Source organism: Ambystoma mexicanum, chromosome 3p (assembly GCF_040938575.1).
Source record: "Ambystoma mexicanum isolate Mex_15411 chromosome 3p, UKY_AmexF1_1, whole genome shotgun sequence".
NCBI lineage: Eukaryota > Metazoa > Chordata > Amphibia > Caudata > Ambystomatidae > Ambystoma > Ambystoma mexicanum.
In genome coordinates this window covers 1,064,035,103-1,064,054,990 of record NC_090925.1, presented here as the reverse complement: position 1 = coordinate 1,064,054,990, position 19,888 = coordinate 1,064,035,103, and the positions used below count along the sequence as shown (strand labels likewise).

At 50.6% G+C, this 19,888-nt stretch overlaps 1 protein-coding gene across 1 annotated transcript in view; it reads right to left on the bottom strand.

Moving 5' to 3' along the window:
- MSX2 (msh homeobox 2) overlaps positions 1–17,052 on the bottom strand; it is a 43,075-nt gene extending 26,023 nt beyond the window's left edge. Inside the window, exon 1 of the mRNA XM_069652424.1 lies at positions 16,544–17,052. Within this exon, the coding sequence (XP_069508525.1) occupies positions 16,544–16,889 (346 nt within the window). The 5' untranslated portion in view covers positions 16,890–17,052. The remainder of the gene's footprint in view (positions 1–16,543) is intronic.
- Between the last annotated feature and the right edge of the window lie 2,836 nt (positions 17,053–19,888).

The following is a 19,888-nucleotide window of genomic DNA, read 5'->3' as shown; positions in this document are numbered from 1 at the left end:
GGTATTTACAAGCAGAGCAGTTACCATCGCCCCTCCACTGCGAGTGAGCAGTTCACCACTTTCATGGTCTTTCGTGGGTTTGGAGGTCTGGGGAAGTGTAGCTGCTAATGATGCGTGGTTCCTGGGTGGAATCTAATCTTGTGTTCAGATCATAAAGCAGATGCGGTTCCCTGTCTCTTTAATAAGTCATCTCTGGCGTTATGATGCACGTGCACCAACCCCGTCCATTTAATTCATCATTGTGACATGTTGGGCTGCTGCATGTGTAGAATCCAGACTGGGTTTCATCCCCCGATATAAGCGTGTGTTCAATGACAGGACAGCTGATCGCTTCTCTTCCAACCTCGAGGCTCCCAATCTCATCTCTCTCCTCGTCCACCCCAACTGTCTGAGGCCCGCCTCGCTGACCCACTCCTACTTACCTGCTGGACCGCACTGCCCCTTCGATTCCCTCAAGGTGTTGCTATGGTAAGCGAGAAGGGACTCCCATGCGAGCCGCTCTTGCATCACCATGGCGGTCATCTGAACTTGCTTGCACCCATGTATCAAAGGAAACTTGACTAGGAAAGGCCCAAAAATAATGTTATGAACCGGCAAAATGAGTCGGGTGCTCATAGTGTTAAGCGGTGCGTTCAGTTGTTGGCCATCCCAGAAACCCCTGCCTTACTTGGGCCTACTCTGGCTTGGGCTAGCTTGCCGTTAGGGCTCAAGCCAGCCCCACAATGCAGGACTTAATGCATCAATACAAATGCCGATTGGGATTCGTCCTACTACTCGCAAGAGCCCTCTTAGCCCGTTCCCTGGGCAGATGGAGTGATCAATTATTTGACGTCACAGCAAACTTCTCCACCACCCCCCTCTCAGGGCATTTAGAAGGTTCAATTGTGTGATGTCATAATGCTAACATGCTTGCACCCCTTCCCTGGACAGATATCATTCCCAGTAGTGGGGTGCCATAGTTAATTCACGCACCTCCATCTCTGGAGAGTTGGAGGGCTCAAATTTGTAATGTAATAATTTTAACTCCCTCACTACACTTCTAGGGGCAGATAACATGTGTGATGTCAAAGTACATTTCCCCACCCCCTTCTAATGACAGGAGATTCGATTGCATGATGCCACAGCCAATTCCTCTATGCCCATCACTGGAAAGCTAGAATGTTCAATTGAGTGATGTCACAGTTTATTCCCACATACTCTCCCTTAGTTAGTTCTATGACCCCTGCGTGAACAAATCGTGGCCTTCAAGTCTGGGCTATCAAACCACACACCATACCTTACCACTGGCCACTTCTGTGTTAGGGGGATAAGGACAGAAGAGAAGGGCACAAGAGGTACATCAAACAAATGGACTCTGACTCTCTAGCCTTTGGGCCCAGTGGGAGCAGAAAGCGAGCAGTGTAGGGCGAAGGAGCCAAAAGCCACACGTCAGGCAATGAGCTAAGACATCCACGCATAGGGTGAACAGACGTCCCAGGCGTGTCCTGCAATTGGGCCCTCAGTCACCCTCAACCGAGAGTATTTCTCATTTAAAACCCTATCCCGGTTTGAGGTAAAGGGAGGGTGAGAGTCCTGTTTTTTTTTGTTTTGTTTTTTGCTAGCAGTCAAACTAAATAAACATTATAAACTTCCCTGAATTTTTCATCTGAGGATAGGCTCGAACCACCAAACTTCCAGGTCATAGCCATATGCATTAACTGCTTACACCACAGAGACAGGTAATGCCGAACAGAGCACCATCCTTTGCTATTTATACGTTTTTTTAAGTGTGGTATAATTGAGATGCTCAATTTTTCACACTAAATGCCAATAATCAAGTTCATTATATACATCTAACATTACAAGCCATCATTCAATCAGTACTACTTAAAACATACCATGCATGCTATCTAAGTGCTTTTATCAACAGTCAAACCTGTACCATGTTTATGCAGATGGGTGAGAGGTGGGAAGGCTGATGGAAGGTCCTGTGTTAAGGGGGCAGGGGAGAGCATCGGTAAGTCCCTTTGTTATGCTGTTGGCTGTCCCGGTTTGCTATCATGAAAATCTAGGTCACCCTATCCACACAACACCCGAGAAGGCGCCCTAAAGCCTAAAGGAAACACTGCATGCCCATGAAACAAAATGGCCACCTTCAATGACACAATCGTATTGTGTTACTACTGCCATTTGCACAGCCCAGACCATCCACTGAAATGGCTTCTTAGGGTTGTGATGGACAGGATAGTTCATAGTTTAGATGCATGGCCGTAAGGAAAGCGGTATCAGGAACTGGAGGATATCTCACATCAGACTAAGGAAGAGGCCAGGCTTCAATGGCCTGGCTTGGTCAGGAATAGCCGTGCTCCCCTGGGCCCTATACAGGGTATTGCACGTCACCTCTGAGTCCCATGATCCTCTACAGGAATGCAACCTACAGACTTGCTCCTCTGTTTGTCATGTAACTCCACAGTGCAGTGGCATGCACTGACCCTGCGGAGTGTGCGAGCAGTGCTTTATCCAGGTAGCTCCTCTGGCTCCTTCATGCATCATTGTTTAACTTTATGACAGGTCAGGGGGATAGCTCAGGGGCAAGTTTTTGTTTTGGAAGCAAGACAACGCATAGCAGCACAGGTTCGAATCCCGGCCTGGAGCTTAGAATCTGGTTTGCGGTAGTAAGCGTGTTATAAAAGAACTTATTATAATGCCCTTGTAGCTAAGGGAAACGGAGGAGCTACACGTGTCGAGTGGATGTGTATCAGGGTAGTGGGTGCCCTGTCCAGTCTCCGAAATACCGGTCAACGATGTGCCACGGTTTCGTTTTGGCCGCCAGGTTGATACAAACTCAGCTTTTCCCTCACAAAACGTAATGAATGCACAGAGATAGAAACTGTCACTCAGGGCCTCAGACAGGAATCCTATCGGTGGCGCCGCGCGAGACTCATTACCACCGAGACTTCCTGCCGGGCGAGATAGTTCAGGCCAAAGCGCCTCGAGTGCTTCCTTGCGTTTCCGTGGCTGTTCCAGCACACGACGTCACGTCCAGTAACCTATATGTCGCGTGACTATTATCAGGTGGAGAACGACCACACACGCCCACCTAGAAGCGCGAGCTTCTTGCCTGTCGTGTTCGGAGCCAGTCAGTATTAAAGGTGTGTTCGGACCACTCTGCTGCACCCGAAGCCCCCCCCCCGCCCCACGCACACAAACACAAACACCTTGCACACATTAGAGCTAAGGAGGAGGAGATTCCAATGGGGATGTATTGCGAGAAAATGCACATGTTCCACTTCCCATTTAAGCAAATGCAACAGCGCGACCCTGTGCCCCCAACACCCACACTGGCAGCCCAACACCCACGCTCGCAGCCCAACACCCACACTGGCAGCCCAACACCCACGCTCGCAGCCCAACACCCACGCTGACAGCCCAACACCCACACTGGCAGCCCAACACCCACGCTCGCAGCCCGATCCGTAGCACTCGCGTGTGCTGAGACGCCTCAGCCAGCCGAGCCCCCTGCGCCCCACCTAATACACCCGGGCCCACCCGGATGGGAGGCCCGGGGCCGTAAGCTGGGAGGTGGGGGGTTTGTGCTAAGTCCGGTGGGGCAGTGCCTTTTGGCGCTGCCCCACTTAGCATGCACATGGTGGGGTCGGGCTGCTGGGTCCCTTTACAATGGGAACCCAGACAGCGCGTCTCCAAGACAGGAGGGTGAGGTGAGAGGGGCAGGTGACAACCGGCAGTCGCTGCCCCCTGTCACCTCGCCCTCCATACTTCAAAGGCCCCCCTTCCCATCCTGCGGATGCTGAGCGGGGGCCTTTTGAAGTTCAAAGAAGGGGCCGCCTTGCCCCCAGGCCGAATTTTGCCTTTATCTGGCGGGGGCAAGGTGGCCCTTCTCATGCTTCCTCCCCGTCAGCCACGAACAGCAGCAGGACGGCTGCAGGTCCGGGGAAAAGGATCGCCTTGCCTTCGCATTTCACGGATCTCGAACATCTAGAGCCCGGAGAGGTCGGCTCAGCAGTGAGCAGCTACAGACGGAGCTCGAGCACAACACAAGAAGTGAGCAGGCTTGCAGCAGCAGAGCCCCTGTAGCACCGCAAGCAGAGCGTCAGCCTCCGGCATACAAGGACATTGGTTCGAGCCCCAGAGAGAGCGCTAAAAATTAATTTTTGGCAGAACAAGTTTTAAATTTCTCTCCGGCTCTGGGCGGACACTGGAATCGAAAAAGGCAGGTCGCTGAGGTCTGCACGGCAGTGAAAGTCCGCACACGGAGCTCGCAGAGCCCAAAGAAGGCGGGTCCTCGAGCACAACACAAGGAGTGAGCTGGGCTGCAGCAGCAGAGCCTCCATAGCACGGCAAGGAGAGCATCAGTCTCAGGCGTACAAGGACATTGGTTCAAGCCCCGGAGAGGGCGCTAGAATTTATATTTTGCCAAACAATTTTTAAATTTCTCTCCGGCTCTGTGAGGACACTGGAATCAAAGAAGGCAGGCTCCGAAGAGCTCGAGGAGGTCTGCACAGCAGTGAACGGCCGCACACGGAGCTAGCAGAGCCCAAAGAAGGCAGGTCCTCGAGCACAACACAATGAGTGAGCAGGCTTGCAGCAGCAGAGCCTCCATAGCACTGCAAGGAGAGCGTCAGTCTCAAGCTTACAAGGGCATTGGTTCGAGCCCCAGGAATTATATTTGGGCAAAAAAAAAAATTTTAATTTCTCTCCACAGAGGTCAGCCGGAATTCCCAGACGCACATATCTGCAGACCTGCACTAGAAGGAGACTGAGTCAGAGCCCCAGCATTTTACCTCGCCCGAGAACTACAATAAGGGGGGCAGAGGACCCTGACCCACACAGCAAGTTGGGAAACACTAGGACAACCCATTACCAACCAGCACGCAGAGACCCAAACAGGCAAGAGATGGCCAACGCCTTATCCCTGAAAGACACATTACTCCTGGAATGGGCCAAAGCAGCGGAAGCCGTTCATGGCATGGATGTGGTGCAGGAAAGAATGGCTGAGCTCGCATCCACCAGTCTTAATGAGGATGACGCAGATGCCCTGGAAGAGGAGGTCGATGGCGAGGAGGAGCCAGCAGAAAGGGAGCAGCCAGCTAGGAAGAAGCAGCGCCTTGACGTCCGCAGCATGCCTGCCTCTTCAGACACCCACCCAGGCACCAAAAGAAAAGCAAAATCAGGTACTGTGAAAAGCAATGATTTGGGGCCTATGCTTGAACAATTTTTAAAATGGCATAAGGGTGCGGGTGCTGGGAAAAAGAGGCACAGGGATGACTCGAGCAGCTCCAGCAGCTAGAGTGACAGCACAGACACAGAGTCGGAATCGGGGGGCGAGGAGGACCAGGGCCACTTCAAAGCATGGGTTGGCCCTAGCCATGATGTACCGTCTCCAACCCCTCATATGACTAAATATGGGAGGCGCACGGCCGGCAAAAGTGTAAATAGAAGCCTAAAGAAGACCTTTGCATGGCACATTGAGCGGAAAATTAAGAGAAAGATATGGAAAAAGCAATTTATTGACATTTTCTGCCTATTGGAATATGAAGAATTAGGTTTTGGCATTTCAAAAAGGGATAAGAAAGAGGAAGAAAAAGCGAGAGAAAAGAGGCCCACCCTGGAAAAGAATATTCAGAATTGGGAGGCCTCTTTTCAAATCCTGTCAACCATCCTCTTAAAAAAATTCCCAGAAGAGGGCACCGCATTGATTGCCTACCGCCATAGAATCCTAGAGATCCACAATACCTTTGGGCAGAAATCATGGCTGAACTATGACAGGGAGTTCAGGAAGGAGATGCAGAGATTCCCTGACCTAGGCTGGGAAGAGGAAGACCCCAAACTGTATATTTCCCATGCCTTAAAAGAAAACTCAGCTCAGTGTGCTCAGAATAATAAGGACCAAGAGCAGCAAAAGCAACAGAAGGGATAGAAACAGGCAGCATAACCAGCATAGGTCACAACAAGACAGTGCAAATGCCAACAAAAACAAACGCCCGTTTCGAAGACCGCCCCCAAGGGGGCAAAAAGTGGGGCAGAATTAGGGCAGTTTGGCAACCGCAGCACGGGGGGCAAAGGGAGCACCCCGGGGACCTGCCGGTATTGCAACAGAGGGTCATGCAACAAGGGCACTGAGTACAGATACAAGCACCAATACAGCACATGCAATGGTGACCACAGCAGCAACGACTGCACAAAAGCCTCTCCTTCCAGGCCCAGCCCAAAAGTCTCAGAGGGTAAAAACATGTATTAGTTATAAAATGGGGGCCTCACCAAAAAAATGGACCAACTAATAAAAATGTTAGAGAACTACCCTGACCCTGTAGCTAGATAATTCTTGGGTCAGGGCTTCAAGGATGGATTTCAGATCCCATTCAAGGGCCAGGGATCTCCCACTATACCCAAAAACCTAAAATCTGCCTCTTCCCTAGGCAACAGAATAAGAGAATAAATTGGTAAAGAGCCAATACTAGGGAGGATTGAGGGTCCCTTCCAACACCCTCCTTTCATTGAGTTTTTTATGCTTCCCCCTGGCCCTTGTGCCCAAGAAACAGCAGGGGGAGTTTAGGACGATCCACCATTTATCTCACTCACCTGGAAGCTCTTTCAATGTTGTCATCCTTGCCACTGAGGCTACTGTATCTTACAGCCGCGTGCAGGATGCGGTTGGCTTGGTAAAACTGTCAGGTAGACACGCTCTCATGGCGGAAGCCGACACTAAGTCAGCATTCAGGCTGCCGCCTGTGCACAAGAAGACCTACCAGTGGCTGTGTTTCCATTTTGACAACAAATTCTGTTTTGATAAACGCCCCCCCCCCTCCCTCCCCCAATGGGCTGCGCCATCGCGTGTGCCTACTTTGAACAGTTCAGTTCTTTCCTACAAAGGGTACTCCAACAGGCCACGCCTAGAGCCAGAACGGTACACTATCTAGATGATTTCTTCTTCACTGGTCCAGCAGGGTCTCCCATATGCAGCGCATCCATTAAGTTATTCAGTGAAACCAGGCAGGCATTAGGGGTTCCACTGGCGCCTGAGAAGACGGTAGGACACACCACCACCCTGTCATTCTTAGGCATAGAGATTGACTCTTCCAAGAGGGAATGCTGCCTACCCATAAGACAAAATAGAGGACCTTCTAAAGACAATAAGGTTGATGACAGGCAGGGAATAGGCGACGCTACGGGAAATACAGTCCCTTGCTGTGAAGCTCAATTTTGCTACCAGAATCATGTTCCTATGCCGGATCTTTAACAGGAACGTGGAATTAAAAATGAGGGTGGGTTACTAAGCCACACCACCACATCAGATTGGGCAAAGACATAACACTAGACATGGCCATATAGGAATCATTTCTTAACAATTTTAATGGCCAGGTGATATGGCGCAAAACCATGAATGGAGCAGACAAAAGGTCCTTGTTCACAGATGCGGCTGGCAGCAAATGATTTGGGGTATGTTTTGGTAACAAGTGGTGCACTGAGCACTGGCCTCCCTGCTGGCAGAGGAGGGGCTGGTCCAGGAACATCACACTGCTAGAGATATTCCCCATAATGGATGGCACTCTATTTAAGGGGGGACTTGTTGGCCAGCACAGAACTGGTCACACGGTCAGACAACATGGCGGTTGTACACATGTTAAACAAGGGTGCTGCCTCCTGCCCTCTGGTGCTAAAAGTGTTGAGAGAAATGACAAAAAGTCACCCTGGAAAATAACATGGTAATAATTGGGCGGCACATTGCAGGCAAAGATAATAAGGCCGCTGACGCTCTGTCCCGTTTTTTCAGTTCTCCACTTGCAAGGCACTAAACCCACAGGCAGAAGCCAGGAGGACAGCAGTTCCAGAAGAGGTTTGGGCCACCATGGACACATCGAAGGCAACCCCCGCCAGCCAGCCGGTCACAGCTCTCCCATCTGGCAGCAGTTTCATATTACACTAGATTAGCGGTGGCACCCGACCCCACCCACGGCGCACTAACCAGATATGCTCTCAACGGTTGGTCCAAAATGGAAGGGGTCAAGACAGACACCAGGCGCCCCCTCAATTTTGCTAAATTACAAAATTCTGCTAGACACCCTCCCTGCAGTATGCAACAATGCCTACGAGAGCTCTCTATTTAGAGCTGCCTTCACACTCAACTACTCTGGGGCGTTCAGGATCAGCGAGATAGCCTTCAAAAACACAGGATCAGAGGTAGGGCTGTGAAACTGTGTAGGCCCAAAACTGACCAATTAGGAAAAGGGAGGATAATCAACCTGTACCGCATTGAGGAAACAGAATATTGCCCTATCTGCAGCACCAGGGCCTTCACGAACAAGCGCCCCAGCCGGGGGGGGGGGCAATTATTCACACACAAAATTGGGTCTGCCCTCAGTAGATTCCAGGTGAGGTCTGTCCTCAGGAAGACTATAATAGCTATAGGATGGAATCCTACTGAGTTTGGATCCCACTCCTTCAGGAAAGGAGCAGCCACTTCAGCCTGGATGGGGGGGTTGCAAGAGAAAGCCATAAAAGGGAGTGGGGGTTGGAATCGGGGGCTTACAAAAGATACATCAGGAAATACTTGATTTAATATTATCTGCCTCCCTCCCCCCCACTGATTATCTCCTCATCATCCACCCATTTCGGGGGCAATGACTTGCCTCAGCTGGGCAGGACGTTTTTTCTGGCTCAAATCGGCACCTCCCTCAGATCCCTGGCACGCATGCTAAGACTTCGAACAGAAGTGAAGAGGTCAGAAATCATCCCTCGCCAACAGTGGCATGAGGCAGAGTGCAGCAAAGCCATGGAGATTTCTAAGCGCAAACTGAACAAAGCCGTGGCCAATTTCTGCCTTTTTTATCAGGCCTCAAATTTATTAAACATGGGATCTCGGTACACAACCAGGCCATGTTCTGCAATGACAGGGTTCACCTGTCCATTGAAGGTATGGACATTTCACCAGGAATATTTTCTGGTCCCTGGCAGCCAGAGGCTGTACTTAATTCATAAGCTCTTATTTTGGGGGGACCTGGGAGACGCCGGTCAGCATCCCCTCAGGGTGGCGGCGGGGATCAGCCTCGAGCGGGCCCCTAATTGGGATTAGGGCCCCCCGCTCACCTGTTCCCTCTGTCCCCAAAATATAGTATTGTTATCCTTATGTGATGTTATGGCTGGTTTTTCTTTTGCACCATGGCTTGTACTAAAATAAAGCTTGTGGCCAAAGTTTTTTCCACCTCACATCATGGTCGTCAGTCTCCTCATTTCTGCAACTGACATTCCGTATTGCCTGTCTTGTCACACTTGTCATCCATCCGTGTCACCCGCATGCCACTCCCCAGCACAAAAACACTTCCAGGCTTATACACCCGGGCCCACCCGGATGGGAGGCCCGGGGCCGTAAGCTGGGAGGTGGGGGGTTTGTGCTAAGTCCGGTGGGGCAGTGCCTTTTGGCGCTGCCCCACTTAGCATGCACATGGTGGGGTCGGGCTGCTGGGTCCCTTTACAATGGGAACCCAGACAGCGCGTCTCCAAGACAGGAGGGTGAGGTGAGAGGGGCAGGTGACAACCGGCAGTCGCTGCCCCCTGTCACCTCGCCCTCCATACTTCAAAGGCCCCCCTTCCCATCCTGCGGATGCTGAGCGGGGGCCTTTTGAAGTTCAAAGAAGGGGCCGCCTTGCCCCCAGGCCGAATTTTGCCTTTATCTGGCGGGGGCAAGGTGGCCCTTCTCATGCTTCCTCCCCGTCAGCCACGAACAGCAGCAGGACGGCTGCAGGTCTAAAAAACCATCCCTCCCACCCTACAAATAACCGTAAGGAAAAGCTATAGCGAGGGCCAGGTAGAAAATGGAACACAATCATAGCATCAGGGGAGGCTAAAACGCCTCACTTCAAAAAATAATCATAAAAATTAAACTCCAAGAAGGGCCTTCTTAAAATACCGGGGGGTCTTTTTGTCTATTAGTTAATATTCCAGGAAAATACAGTTATAGAAGACCCAGGCGCTCAGAATCCACCAGAGAACATCAATACAGATGGGAGCCCTAGGGGTATAACAAAAGTGAAAAGGAGAGAGGAACTTGAGCAGAAACATGTACTAGTAAGCCTCAAGTATCCACCTCCATGCATGCAGAAGGGGGGGTCTCACCACAAGTGGATCAGGAGCAGGGTAAGTTCCTAGTAAGGCTCCGGAACCCACCCCCTCACAATTTTGTTTATGCAAGATAAGCGCACTGGGGTACGCAAGTGGATCGTGGGCGGGGGAAGTTCCCAGCTAAGCCCTTAGAACCCACCCCAGCAGCAAATTAGTACAACACAAGCACTGAAGGGGTCTCACAACACAAGTGGATCGGGAGCAAGGAACATTCTAGTAAGGCTCTCCTTTTGAACCCATTCCAGCTGTAAAAACAGGCAGCCTTAAGCGCTGAGGGGGTCTCACAACGCAAGTGGATCAGGAGCAAGGTAAAAACCTAGTAAGGCTCTTTGAACCCACCCCGGCTGTAAAAACAAGCAGCTTCAAGCGCTGAGGGGGTTTCATAATGCAAGTGGATCGGGAGCTGGGTAAAAACCCAGTAAGGCTCTTTGAACCCACCCCTGCTGTAAAAACAAGCAGCGCTAAGCGCTGAGGGGGTCTCACAAGGCAAGTGGATCGGGAGCAGGGTAAAAACCTAGTAAGGCTCTTTGAACCCACCCCGGCTGTAAAAACAAGCAGCTTCAAGTGCTGAGGGGGTTTCATAATGCAAGTGGATCGGGAGCTGGGTAAAAACCCAGTAAGGCTCTTTGAACCCACCCCTGCTGTTAAAAACAAGCAGCGCTAAGCGCTGAGGGGGTCTCACAAGGCAAGTGGATCGGGAGCAGGGTAAAAACCTAGTAAGGCTCTTTGAACCCACCCCGGCTGTAAAAACAAGCAGCTTTAAGCGCTGAGGGGTCTCACAATGCAAGTGGATTGGGAGCAGGGAAAAAACCCAGTAAGGCTCTTTAAACCCACCCCGGCTGTAAAAACAAGCAGCTTTAAGCGCTGAGGGGTCTCACAATGCAAGTGGATTGGGAGCAGGGAAAAAACCCAGTAAGGCTCGTTAAACCCACCCCGGCTGTAAAACAAGCAGCCTAATGCGCAGAAGGGGTCTCGTAGCACAAGTGGATCTGGAGCAGGGAAGACCCTAGTAAGGCTCCTAGAACCCACCCCCGAGGAAACAACTAGCCCGCAAACGGAGCGTGGGGGCTTCAAAAACTCAAGTGGATCATGTGTGGAGAAAGTGCCAAATTCATCTCCAAAGAGTGGACCAAGAGGCTAAAACGCCTCCATCCGTGGAAAAGTACAAAACACATGACCAAAAAATCAAAATGGCTCCAAGAACACATCCCGCGGAGGATAAGGTGAATGGCTTCACAATGCGGGGTTTTGTTTTATCAAGAAATACGGATCAAGAGCCATAACTTCAGCGAAAATCACCCTGTGAGCAAGAGAGGGCGCAAGTGCTAAACCTGGTCAGGTTGGACATCAGTAAAAGGCACACAAGCGCACACCTACCCACCTCACTTGGAAAGGACAAGAGAAAGCAGGATGAACCTGCTCCAAAGACAAGCAATTATGAACATGTCACAGCTCACACGCTGTGGCCAAACAATTGTCACAAGCTTTCATATGAATGGCGGCGGGGATCAGCCTCGAGCGGGCCCCTAATTGGGATTAGGGCCCCCCGCTCACCTGTTCCCTCTGTCCCCAAAATATAGTATTGTTATCCTTATGTGATGTTATGGCTGGTTTTTCTTTTGCACCATGGCTTGTACTAAAATAAAGCTTGTGGCCAAAGTTTTTTCCACCTCACATCATGGTCGTCAGTCTCCTCATTTCTGCAACTGACATTCCGTATTGCCTGTCTTGTCACACTTGTCATCCATCCGTGTCACCCGCATGCCACTCCCCAGCACAAAAACACTTCCAGGCTTACCCTCATTATCGCTAAGAAGGAGCGCGTCGGCGGCGCGACGCTCACGTGTCAGTCTGGTGCAAGTGGCGCCGCTCTCGGCACCGCGCCTGTAACTCTCTGCGGTGACAGGTATTTAGTCTCCCGGCTCCGGGTGTCTCGCTTGCATTGCCTGCCTTTGATCTGCCCCTGCTCTCGGTGTCTCAAATGCGCATTGTTGCCTTACAGGGACGCGCTGGCCCTAAATCTTCTGCTCGGACCCGTCTCCCCGCAGAGTGCCCCGCAGCGGCGCTCCACCAAGGCCGCATTGTGTAACGGGTGGGCAGGGATGCCCGAAACAGCAGGCCAAGAAGTGCCGGAAGGTGCGTGCGCCCTTTCGCATGTAGTGTGTTAATAAGTGACAACTCGTACACCACCAACTTAGTTATCGTTTCCGACTGAATATTAATCGCCTTTATGCTCAGACGCGACGTCAGCCCAGTTTGGGCCGAAATCTGCCAATTGCAGGCCCCGCACCGACGTGTGCTGCGGGCACTCAACCTACCAAGCTACCTCAAGGAGCCTAACTGACAGCGTCTCCTTTTACCGATCTTCTCGTCTGGACGTGGGGGGCACTGATGCAGAGCGCCTAGACGTGGGTTACAAGTCAGGGTCTGATTTAAAAGAATGTTTTGAATGGGACTTTCTCTCTTTTGAAAAGTCGGGAATTCAGTTCACATTTTAAAATCACACGAGTACGATAAAAAAATAACGACAATTCACTGCAACAACCCAATCCCGCATCACGCAGGCGTGTACGTCTTAAGTATATGTGTACAGTAGGGTGACCCGATTTAAAAAGTAAAAAACCGGGGCACGGCAATTAACATAAAAGTGGGACTAACTCTTGAAAGTGGCTGTCAGGGCACTAGAGTTCAGTAGCGGCTGGAGGAGAAGGGGGTTTAAGTGTTACTGTTCAAAGAAACACATATTATATTCTATCACAAACTGACTCTATCTTAAGTTGTAAAATGCAGCCTGTCTTCTATGCGAGGTTGTGCATGCCTGCCTGCCAGCTATGAAGACCTACGTCAAAAACCGGGACCACTGCAGTTTCCAATGGGAACATAATCTTGAGAAGGGGGCAGAGCACCAAATACCGGCACAGTTCCGGCAAAACCGGGACGTCTGCTCACCCTAGTGTATAGTAACGCCAGTCAGAAAGTCAGAATCTGGACCTATCGCTTTCTGACTGTATTATGGGGCCTAAAAGCACTCGGCAACTTTGAAACTCTCGCAATTAAGCGTTTGAAACATGCATTCTAATATCGCCAAAGCCCTGTACTGGCCCAGGACGGGACAGTGATGTCGTGCACCCAAGATAAACGGTGGAAAATAGTACAGATGTCTGTGTAAACAAACGCCCCAGGGCTTAAAATGTATCTGGTGGTTGAGACTACATTCACACGGGAAATTGTACAACAACGCGTGCCACTGACGTCTTGCAACATTTCAAAAGGGTATTTGCACAGTAACCCTCCTACGCAGAGTACAAGAATCAGGCAAACTCCGGGGCCATGTAGGGCTCTATATAATCGGTGTATTCGAGGGCTTCTTGCAAATGGCCTCCTCGGTCCAGCCGGCTTCACACCGCAATCCGGGGCGAAGACTCCCTTTCATTGACGCAGAAAGGACCGGTTACGGAAATGGAGCGTTGCCGCCTCCGCAGGAGACGGCACAGAAGCCGGTATCATCACTTCAGAACGCGGTTAATGGATTGGTCGACACATGCCCTGGACCACGAGGTGAAATTGGCCTGCCTAGTAATGCAATTAAGCACCTGTGGCAGGACGTGGAATGCGACTGCTACGTAATGTACAGGCCTTGATACGCAACACGCTTTTCAACGGAATTTCTCCACCGAACCACGCTTTGTGAATCAGGCCCAGAGAATTGACAATTCAATGGATGAAAGAGCAAGATGCAACAAACGCTAATCCATAATATGGCGGGGGAGACCGGTGCCCGATTCACAGAAGGCCTTCCTATGGGATTGCGCTGTTATAAAACGCTTCTGTGAACTGTTTGTCTAATGCAGTGGTTCGCGTGGTAGGCAAATGCCGGGGTTTATCAATGCAGCGGGATCCAGTTAATCAGACAGTAACGCAAACCGATGTGTAGATGGATAAGGCAGACAGTAACAGTACTGGAGATGAAATAGGCTGATGCGTGTTAGAGCCCATATATGACGCGCAGTGAAGTGGCGCGAGTTACCAGCGCGCTGTCTCCCACCATTTAGGCGACGATCCGCGGGAGTCTATCCACCCGGCCTGTGCGTGCCACACCAGGTCTCGGAGAGGTAATTACTGAAAACGTGCAAACGGGGAGCGCACATGAGTCAATTCACCCAGAGATGAATAGCCTTGCATGATGTCAATGCACGGATCCAACAGTGAACTTATTCTTGGTATTATAGGGGATACAATAGCCCGGATTATGAATGCAATGATCCTTTGGTGCAGGATATGCATTAGAGCTGCGGTTCTGGAGCGCTGCTCGTCCTCACAGTCCTGGGTATTCCCCGTAGTGTCCAGGTCGAAGGGACAGCTTTATTCAAACAAAACCGTGTTATGACATCGCGTCATTTACCGCTTTAATCATGCATATCCCGTTATAAAAACGGTGAACTTGCTTTTTATACCGCTTTATTCACACACATCCCCGTTATAAAAGCGCCACTCCTGTATATGCCGCTTTATTGTAATTGGCTATTTATAACGCGCTTAATACCCAGAGGTTTCCGAGCGCGTTGCTCCTGAGCTATCTTCCCAATGTTCACACTATTCTGCTATTCACACCAATGTCCCTTTACGAAAGAGGCGAAACGGGAGTATGAGCCTATTCGTGTTTACTGCGCATACCCTGACTAGATTCGTGACGCAGGACGTAAAACAGACCGAGCCAGGAGTGGACTGGCCCATAGGGAACTCCGGAGATGTCCCAGGTGGCCTCTGCACCCTGGGCCTCTTCTGTGTGGAACCTGATTTATTTCCAATTGTTCTCGTAAGAAAAAGGTTTGCGCTTGCTGAAAATGTGTAACACGGGGTCACTTTGAAAGGGATCTCCTGGGCCTCTTTTGGTTCCCAGTCCACCCCCTGGACCGACCTATACCTACCGTGCCGGGCGTTGGGGGCTTTCTAAAGCACCACTCACCCGACAGCTCGGGGGCGAATGGACCGCGTTATTTGTGTCACAGGGTGACCGCGGTTTATCAGCGTGGTCTTGTTTGCAACGCAAAGGCTGCACACACAGAGCCACATTGCACGAGTTAAAAGCCACCGTTTCTGAATGCCATGAAAGGGAGGGAGGGGGACGAGTATGTGATGCCCGGACTATGAAGGGCTGCGGGGGCCAATACACCGCTCTATGCATCCGGCCATCTGATCTGCAGAGGCTGATACGCTGCTCATAGTGTATCTTATTCCCCGACAGAAGACGCGGCAGAGAGGCCTGCTGCCATGCATGTAGGTATAGAGCGCTCGCACCGGAGGTGAAGCGCCGAGGCCCCGCAGCAGGGGCGACGCGAGGCCCGCGGCCTTCACGCGCACGGCGGGCCTAAGGCCTGCGCAGCCTTACGAGACTTCAACGCCAAGTCACGGAAGGCGATACGAATGTAAACAGAAATGTCGATATAAGGCGATGGATACCCAGTAACCAGATACCGGATAGGCGAAAGGCCACAGTGCGTGTTAACCCATAGAGAGAGAGTTCTTCAAGCCACTCGTTTATGATAAACTCCGGGTACCACGTGGGGCAGGAGCAGGGGAGATGCACCGATTAATGTCTACAATTCGGAACACTCTGCAAAGGTGGAGATGGGGAGTAGGGCTCCTACTTTCCAAAGAAAACAGACACAATAATATAAATCAATACAGCGTGGGCCCCCATAACACAGGGCACACGCCAGGGTTCGGTACATGGTCCATACATAACCTATGATACACTTCACAGCATGCGAAATTGTCCTGCATTGTAGTAGTCATTTACGTACCGCCTTTTCCCATTTGTATGGTCTCAACGCGCTTTGTGGCAAGAACACCATCGGGTACCAGCGCCCAGGTATGGGGAAGTTCCAAGAGGAGACTCAAGGTGCGTGTGTGCGTTTGGCACACGCCCGCCCGTGCCGCAGTGGGGCACACGGGACGAGCGTTCGTTGGAGACCCTGCTACGCGAAGAGGCTACCGAACCCACAGACCCCCGGTGCCGTGCAGAAGACGCTCCAAGTCTCACTGAATAACCCGGCCGCACTGCAGGAGGTGGTGTCGTGCCAGCGCCGGCATTCCTCGGTGCGGGAAGTGGGACAGACCGGTCTCTTCGCTGAAGTTCGCAGAGGTTCCCACGGCACGCTCTGAAACCTAGGGACTAAGAACGACCCGCTGCACTCTCACACACATCCCGGCACTGGCACGCGGTCTAGCCGCCTCGTGACAATCATACTCGCACGTACATTAACGCCACCATGCACGCGCATCCCTGCAACAGGGCCAATGCACTATTTAGAGGACCGTGTGCCACCGTGGGTGGCACCAAAGACATACATGTTGTATCACGCGCTCTTGCGCAGGCAGCGGAACGGCGCCCCCCACCCCAGCACCCCCGCTCCTCAATACTCACTGGGCGGTGGAGAGTATCGGCCCCCATCTTTGGCCCAGGAGGCTCCGTCCTCCGAGTTCTCCGACTTGACCGAGGCGGTGTCCATGGATGCGGAGCCGCCGAGGGGGCTGGGACTGTCCCGGGCCCCGCGGAACGGTAGCTGCTGCACCGGCGGAGGGGGCGCGCCCCCGGGGGCGTGCGGGACCCCTTGAGACGAGCACCTCTTGTCGGCCATGAGCGCCTCCACGGAGAAGGGCAAGCTGGACACCCTGACTTTGGGGTCTGCGCTAGGGGGCGCCGGCGCGGGGCTGCACTCCTCGTCGGAGGAGAAGTCCTCCTTGTCAGCAGAAGAGCGCACCATCATCATCCTCACGGCTTGCGGAGGGGGAGAGAGTCCCGAATCCTTCCAGGAACCCCCCCAAAAATCCCCTGCGTTTTCACAGCCACGGGAAAAGCCAGTCTTAAACCTCGCTGGCCCTGCTCTGCCTCCTCTCGCAGCTCCGACCAAACTCACGGAAAACTTCTTCCTCACTTTAGTTTTGTTTTTAATTTTTTTTAATGTTCTCTCCCGGCCCAGCCAATCCGAGCCTCTGACGAAATGGCAGGCCGAGCGTGATTGGCTGAGAGCCTCCTGCTGATTTCTCTTTAGATGGCTCTGTAAAAAAAAAATCAATTACGGGTTAATTACATAGACTGGAGGACTTGTACCGTGTCATTAGCTAGACCCCGAAGGGCTGCGATCAGAGGCAAATTGAAAAGTCACTTGAGCAATTACGCCTGATTATACGAAGAGGAAGCTCAAATAACCCTGTCTTTCTTTCTTCTTTTTCTCTTTCCACCTTGACGGGTCCCCCCTCCCCGCTGCGCCGGCTCCTCGCCTGTCTACATGTAAACAGTTAACAGATCACCTGGGCTTTCATCGCAGACACTTACATAGAAAAACAATTGTTCTGCGCTTTTGAAGTCTGCTCTAAAAAGGATACGGGCTCTGTAAAGGAGGCGACGGGTGGCTTGGAGCTCAAAGTGGGCTTCGCTCACTCCCCACCCCCCCCCCCACACTTCATTCCGTTCACTTTCACGCAGCACACGGGACGCAGGACACATTGTACCGCAAAGCGATGATGCCATTCGAGCAGGGCTGCAGACGTTTCACAGGGCTGCGTCCCATTACGGTTTAAACGTGTGTGTGGGCGCATATGACTGCGCGTATTTATGAATATATGGAGCCCGCTTCCCAAAACAACGTCTGACAGTGGCGCAATCCCACTGGAGAACGCTTTGCACATCAGGTCCATGGCGTGGTCCCCTCTCTCGCTCTGTAGCAGGGCCGGCACTGGCTGCTCAGTACACATGGCTAAGTTGCACCTTCCGAAGGCAGAACACGTATTGAGATGATAACTTCAAATCAAATCAGTTTTACATTTTCCAAAAACATAAAACATAGCTCTGATTTGCTGTGTCAAAGTTTCTTGAAGTTTAGTGGGCGGGGAAGAGAGGACTGGGGCAATCATTTAGTCAAATTCCTGTAGCAAATATTTTCCACACACTAACAGCAACACACGCTGACTGGAGATACACCAGAATAGCATGACAGCGTGGCGCCGCTTCCATCTCGCGCACTTTCCTTGGTTTGGTGAGTAGCCACATAGCGTTTCAAAGGTCTGTGGATATTCCGCTGACCCAATTAATGTCTGATTCCAAGAATGTGATGGACTGATGTCTGACTCAACATTTTGTTGTTCACCTACTTTTGTGGATCGGTAGGTTGACACCCAGGTGATAGTCCCATGTACACACCTCTCAGCTCACATGTTTCTGTCGGGTAGTCAATTTTGCCCACCCACCAAGCAGTTTACACACACACACACACTTCAATGAGCCAACACACACCAAAAACAAAATGGACTCTTCACTAGCCGCGTGGACGCACAAGGTTGAGAGCTAAGCATGTGCAGGCGGTTGCAAGCCACAGTTATATAGCTGCCTCGGGGAAATTTCCTGACTCTATACAAGGCCAGTGAATGCCCCAGAGGGGTGCAATATGCCCAGACTAGGGGGGTACCGAACTTCGGTTTTCAGTAAGTATTGAGCCGAATTCCGGCAGAAAAAAATCTATTTGGCTCCGGCCGAATAGTTTCTTGCTATTCAGCTCTTGCCGAATACTTTGACATTCTCATTTGAATACAATGCAACATGAACTCAGAAAGGCAAATAAAGACTTAAGTTTGCAAAACTGAATAGAATTAGACCAGACAAATTCCTATCACACAGCTGAAAAATATCTTATATTGTAATCTGCTCTTTAGGGCATGTTTTGTTACAGATTCTTAGACAAAAAAGGTGCTCATCTTTTATCCTTAGCCTGTAACAATACAGGAACATCTTTTCTTTTTGTGAATGTTTATATGCAATGTGCATTTTTTTCAGTTGGAAAAAACAAACTGAAAGAAATGTGCATAGATACTTTCAACTCCTGTCATGTCACTTCCCAATGCGTACCTCATAGGCCCCGTTTTCTTTTTTTTTAGGACTTGAGTCCTGAGTTTAACATTGTCTGATATTTTATCAGGAAATTATAAGTTACATATGTTTGTGTATTGGCGAGAAAGAGTGGCTAGGATAAGTGACAAGTGAGCAGAATTTGTTTGGGTGGGGTGAATAGTTGTGAGATGGAGTTCACGCATATCAGATTTCTCTTGACTTGTGTCCTGCATGAGCCGAAATGAACCATTTTATACATTTCTGTGTGAGCTGCAAAGCTTCAAAACTCGACCACACCGACTTTGCACATGGATACAGAATGCAGTGCATCTGATTCACGAAGCTAGTCCTTTTGCATTTGTGAAGCCTCCTACTTTAACTGGCACTGAATATGCAACAATCCTCTGTACATTTGGTTCCTTCATTTTGGTTAAATCTGCTTTATTTCTGGCTTTTATACTTCAAATAAAGATGCTACATTAATTACAATGAAGAGAAATAAAAGTATAGAATGCATTTAAAATGGTGCTTTATTTGTTTTTTTAATAAGTGTGTTTTTTGAAGTTTGGAACATGATTTATTAAATAAAGCAACTATTCGGCTTCATATTCAACTTTGGTCGAATAGTTGACAAACTATTCAGTATTCGGCCGAATACTAAATATGCTGTTCGGTAAAGCCCCAGCCAAGACTGAGAAAATAATAGTAACATGTGTACACCTGATACTTGGACAAAAAAGCGGGCTCTGCAGAATCTGTACTCACAAATATTGTGAAAAGAGGTCTAGTGCACGTTACTATGTCCTGCTCTGACACTTCTGGAAAGGCCAACCTGTGTGAGGACCTATAAAAAAGTGAGCCTGCAAACCAACCCTCTCTTCAGAG